The 6,000-nt window shown below is 37.3% G+C and overlaps 1 protein-coding gene across 1 annotated transcript in view; it reads right to left on the reverse strand.

Moving 5' to 3' along the window:
* Positions 1 to 5,315, reverse strand: part of LOC113076765 (zinc finger CCHC domain-containing protein 7-like) — a 40,552-nt gene extending 35,237 nt beyond the window's left edge. The window contains exons 1-2 of the mRNA XM_026249458.1: positions 5,239 to 5,315; positions 4,075 to 4,631 (exon numbers count right to left, since the gene is read on the reverse strand). Coding sequence (XP_026105243.1) covers positions 4,075 to 4,618 — 544 coding nt within the window. The 5' untranslated portion in view covers positions 4,619 to 4,631; positions 5,239 to 5,315. The remainder of the gene's footprint in view (positions 1 to 4,074; positions 4,632 to 5,238) is intronic.
* Between the last annotated feature and the right edge of the window lie 685 nt (positions 5,316 to 6,000).

Below are 6,000 nucleotides of genomic sequence, written 5' to 3' on the forward strand. Positions count from 1 at the left end.
CTCTCTCAAAGTGAGTAATAAACACTGTAAATATAAACGATATATATTGTATATATGTACACTACCACATTAGTACCGGGTGAGTATTCATTTATTTATTGTTTTAACCATTACATTTATTCAGCAAGAATGCATTACATTGATAAAACATTCGATCATGACTTTTATATTGATATTTAGTTCTTTCAAACTTTCTATTCATCAAAGAATCAACAAAAACACAATTGTTTTCAGTGTTGATAATAATATTAAACGTTAGCATATTAGAATGGTTTCTGAAGCATCATGTGATACTGAAGACCGCAGGAATGGCTTTGCCACAATAGGTATGAATTACATTTTGATATATATATTATAATTGAAAGTTCTCTCTGATCAAATAAACTCAGCCTTTTTTGTCAAATGGGTGCCAAAATTATGTAGCTTTAATTCATTATAGTTAATTCATTATATTTAATTCATTAATTCAATGTAGATTATTATAAGAAATGTCAAAGTGCGAGGGAAACAAAACCAAAGGTGATTGACAGCTGTCAGTTATCAAGTCTGGGTGTGGCCTTATTAAACATATTGAGAGAGAAAAAACAAGGAAACGAGGGAGATGGCGGGAGAACGAGGCGATGACGGCAAGAGAAAACTACAACCAATGAGTGACAAGGCCACGTTCAGTACAGTGACGATAGCAGTCGAGTCACAAAAGACCAAAAAGAGAGTGAAAAATAGAACGATCCACAACTACGACGACGCTAAAGAAGCTGTAATGCCGTTTCGTAACCTAAAAAGAGGGAAACAGATAGCTAAAGCCTTACCTTTGCATATGCCCTGCAGTATCTCACACACACTCAGAGACAAACACCCAAGCTTACATTCAGCTTACACTAACGCCCATCTGCTGCCACTGCTTTAGTCCAGCCTGAGGACAAAGTTAGGTGTTCACAGGGCGAAAAACCAGACAGAACTAAAAAGGGGAGGGAAAAAACACGATAAAAAGGGGGAAAGGGAAATTAAAGAGGCACAAAGGGGGAAGAAAAAGAAAGTCTGACCACTGAAGAAGGCTCAACAACTCTAATGTGAGTTTAGAGCCCCCACCCTTTTTTTTTTTTTTTTTTTTTGTGGAGGCTCTCATTTTTCTTGTCTGTTCTTTTGAGTGGGGTCCAAGGGCCCCCTCCATCCTAAAGTCAGACAGATTCAGAGACAAATAGGATATTTGGGAGGGATTTTGGGGGGTGTTTTTGTGTAACCTTCAATTGATTATCAACACTTGTGTGCACACAAAAATAGTCATTCTCTGTTTGTTTTTTTAGGTTTTAAGTGTCTACTGTTCTTCAAATCAATCTGACAACATGTGCATCTGTTACTACATAGTATCAGCAACACTGACCGCTGTAGAGAATTGGATTTTAGTGTGCATGTGTCACAATACAACTGTATGTTGCTCGGCTGACATCACATACTTGAGACTTGAGCGACTGAAGAGAATTGGATTTGTGCGAGAGCTGTGTGCTCAGATGAAATTAGTCATTGCTGTCTAAAGCTTTTTACTAGTCCATCACAAACACAATCATACTAAACACAAACACATAGCCATGACAGCGAAAGACATGCTCACAAATAAAAATGTGCATGCAATACTGTGTTTTATTGGTATTTTTGATTCAGGCTCACTTCACGTATATACACTTACATGTTACTTCTGAGCATTTTAGGCTCCTTATTCATGACTTAGTCGTGCACTGTGTATTTTAAAGGCATAAGGCTAATATACATAATATTTTGTATCATAATATAGATTGTATATGATCTGTTAAATTTTTAAAGCAAATGAATCGCACACAAAAATATTGAATATTCATTCAAAATTCTTATATTTTATTTATATATTTATTGAAATTTTTCATTTGAAAATGTCTCAAATGAGAACTATTATTTATATTAAAGTTAGTACAGTGCTAATAATCTCAAATTAGTCAAACATCAGCCAGTTAACATGTATGTATTTGACATGCTTGCATCCAAAGAGACTAACATTGCATTCAAATGTTTGGATCGTCTGCGTGATATTATTTAAAGAAATTAATATTTGTGTTCAGCAAAGATGCATTAAATTGATCAATAGCGACATTTATGATGTTGTAATGTTACAAAAGATTTTGTTTTTAATTAAATGTCGTTCTTATGAACGTTAATCAAAATATTCTAAAAAATAAATAATTTTAGGCAGAACAACTTTTTTCAACATTGATAATCTGAAATGTTTCTTAAGCAGCAAATCAGTATATCAGAATGATTTCTGAAAGATCATGTGACGCTGAAGACTGGAGGAATGATGCTGAATATTCAGCCTTGGCATCACAAAAATCATTTCATTTAAAAAAATATATATAAAAAATTAAAATAAACTGATTTTAACTGATTTTGTGGGGCCCAGGACAAAATTATCAGAAAGGACTCACTCTGACAATGGATTTGGTTTAAAAATAATCCTAAAATCATGATGGTAGGTGTTTTTTTCTAAACTCCAATCAATGCTCCTACACTCCTACCTCACCGAGCACCTTTTGTCCTGCTCCGCTACAGTTAACCTGACACAGAAACCTCTGGCTTTTATACGTGTGAGTGTCCAGGCAGACACTACCTCTCCAGCCGCTTCCTCCCTTCTGTGACCCACATGTTCTGGAGTGCGGGGTCAAGCCTCAGAGATCAGAGACACAGAAGAGAAAGAGAGAGACAGAGAGGAGCCCCATTCCTCCCTCTCTCCCCTGTTTATCCCTCTGTACCCCTCCTCTCTCTCTCATCCTCCACTGAACCTCTCTGGGTAACAAAAGCAGGCCAAGGCAAGAGAAGAGAGTGAGAGGCATGAGCGACAGAGCAGAAATACAGGCCCACAGACTCCTCCACAGTCACCATTCAAATAAGCCAGAGAGAGCAAGAGAAGGATGGATGGATGGATGGAGGGAAAGAGGGAGAAGAGACACAATGAGCCTTCAGTATTTGAAGGGAAAAGAAAGAGAGAAGAAGAAAGAGTAGATAATGAATAATAGGAACAGGAAGGAGTCTCCAAATGGAAATGAGGACAACACATTCAAGCAGGATTGAAGAAAAAGAGAAGAGAGGAAAGAAACAGAGAGAGAGAGAGAGAGACGTCTGCTGCTTTGCTGAGCTTTGCAGGTTTACCAAATGTGTAGATCTGGAGAGATTTGCAAAAAGACATTTTTATTCATCCATAATTAAAGTCCCTCTCTCCCTCGCTCATGCTCTCTGACAGGAGGTTTGTTATGTTTTGTTTGTTTTTTCCTCTACATACACAGAAATATTCCCTCGTTGCTTTTCCCGCATGTTCTCACGTGCATGCAAATTAACTTTTCTCACATAAAGCAGGATGCATGTGCTCACGTACACACCTAGTCGTTTTGACCGACACAGTAACTTTACAACAAATACATGAGGATGAGACATCAGATTCAGTGATTAGGATGCACATACGGTTCGGTGCTTTAAGATGAACACACATTTGTGCTTACATTAACATTATATTAAATGGAGACCACAGGTGTTCTGGCCTGCAAACCCATAAATAAAAAAAAATAAAAAAAAACACAAATTTCCTTACAGGTAAACCTTTAAAAAAAAATTGTGCACAGCATGATTCAGATGTGTACAAGCACCACCCAGGAAAAAAAATGATATATATTAATAAATAAATAATGTAAATAATAACTTCATTCATTCATTTTTGTGTGAACTATCCATTTAAGTTGCAATCATAAAGTTTTTGTTTACATTTCCATCTACAATAGTTATCTGTGGTTACAATTTAGACCTATACAGTCACACTGTGAGATATAAAATCACATCATAAGAAGACTAAAATGTAAAAAAAAAAAATAATAATAATAATTAAATTACTTAATCTCTAAAAATAATGTTTAATAATGTTTCTGAGTCTATTCTAATTTGATGTTTTAGCCGTTTCTTTTGTCTAAATTAAAATGCGGGTGTGTAAAGCCTTAATTAGGCAAAAACTACTGAGCGCACCATTATAAAAATAAAACTAGAATCTGGTCAAATCCTTACCTGGTAAAGAGAGGTTGAGCTGGATGCTCTGATCCTCATCCTGTTTGTCCCGGCCCAGAATCATCCAGTTCTCCAGTCCATCGGAGTCCGAATCCGAATCTGAATCCAGATCCTCTATAGAAGCATGTACAGATTCAGAAGAGCTGTCATCTGAATCAGAATCCAACACCACGATATCATCCGAGGAACTCGTTCCTGCTTGAACTTGAGGTAGACCGGGTGAAAGTAACTTCCCGTTCCAGCGTTTGGACGATTGACCTTTCTTAGCGCAGATGCTGTCATCTTCCTCTGTGTTGTCTGACACTGTGATAGCATCTGTGCCAGAGTCAATCACAACAACATCTACAGGTGGAGCAGGTGGAGCAGGAGGAGTCTGAGTCTGTGGTCTCAAGTCCTCTCGGTCCTCCTGGACCTCAGCGCTGTAGTGCAGCTGGGAATAAAGCCGAAACTCCAGTTCACTGTCAGCGTCAGACAAACTGGAGTCTGCATCATCACCATACAGCTCGTCCTCATAGTCATCCTGCTCCTGATCCTCGGAGAACATCTCAAGGAGAGCCCTAGACACAGAGCAGCCCAGGCATAAACATCATCAAGAATCAACAGCAATGACATGAACATAAAACACAGTGCTTCTGATGACACTGAAGCCAGACCAATGTCTCTTCTGTATGTCTCAAAAGCACATACTATATTCAGTATGTATGAACATTGTTTACATTTAGCCAGCTTGACAGTATGAAACAGAGAGGGAGATATTTCTGGTCAAATCCATGAAAACGATTCCAAACATTTCAAACTGAGCAGATGTAACACATAAACACCAGCACATGGACACTATACCAGAAGGGTATAAGCTAAGGAATCCAGGAAAAACAAGAAACCTAAAGTTGTTCACAAATAATACATATCTGTACAAATCCAATGAGTGAATAACCCTTTGTTCTCTAACAGCTTAAAATCAATTAAGACCAACATATTAGGTGATGAGCATGTGTTAGCTTCAGTGCTATCGAGTGCTGCTGAATGACCCACGTGTGTGACGCCGGCGTATGATGAACGTATTGCTAATAAACACGCACGGCTGTGTTTTAAACATCTGTAACCTCGTCTACAGCATATGACACGTTTCATAGCGTTTTCAACGAGAATGAATTGAAACCTGACCTGTTTATAAACTCAGATTTGCTTCACGGGGACACCCGCTTCCGGACTCCACAGGAACAATAAATGGTTGGCCAACTAACCTCCAACCCTGGGGAAAACGCGCTATATTTAGCGCTCACATTACTGAAGATTGGTGACTCTGAATCTGGGGATTGTTTAAATTATTAACATACTTGTGTATGGGGGAGGATTTGAGAATCCATGCACTGTTCTTACTTTAATTTTCTGTTTGAATAAAGCCTAGTTGTCCTTATAATAAGCATAAAATACCCGAAATGAATTTAATTTCTAGAGTGTCATTTGGGAGAGGTTGCACTCAATTTCATGATAAACACAATGATGATGAGGATGATATTGTTTTGTTTTGTCAATTGTATTGAGCAATGGGCAATTTTATTGCAAAATGAAAATTGTATTGTTTTCGGCTGTAATTATTAAAAACCCAACACACAATATGATAAACAGTTACATGGCTTCATAAATTGGCAGCAAAAAAATTAGGTAAATAAAAAATATGACACAGACTGGTTTTCCTATCATTATGGGGACATTCCATATCATTTGAATAAAGCTTTAGTCAATGTTGAAATTAACGTCATCAACCAAGATTAATAAATGATGTAGAAGGATTGTTCTTGCTTAGATCATGTTAACTAAAGTAGTTAACTAACATTAACTAATGGACCATTATTCTAAACCATTATTCTAATTACCAACTGTATTTTGTACAATGGTAATTGGGGGGACATTTGGTCCCCATAA

Source organism: Carassius auratus, unplaced genomic scaffold (assembly GCF_003368295.1).
Source record: "Carassius auratus strain Wakin unplaced genomic scaffold, ASM336829v1 scaf_tig00021196, whole genome shotgun sequence".
Lineage (NCBI taxonomy): Eukaryota > Metazoa > Chordata > Actinopteri > Cypriniformes > Cyprinidae > Carassius > Carassius auratus.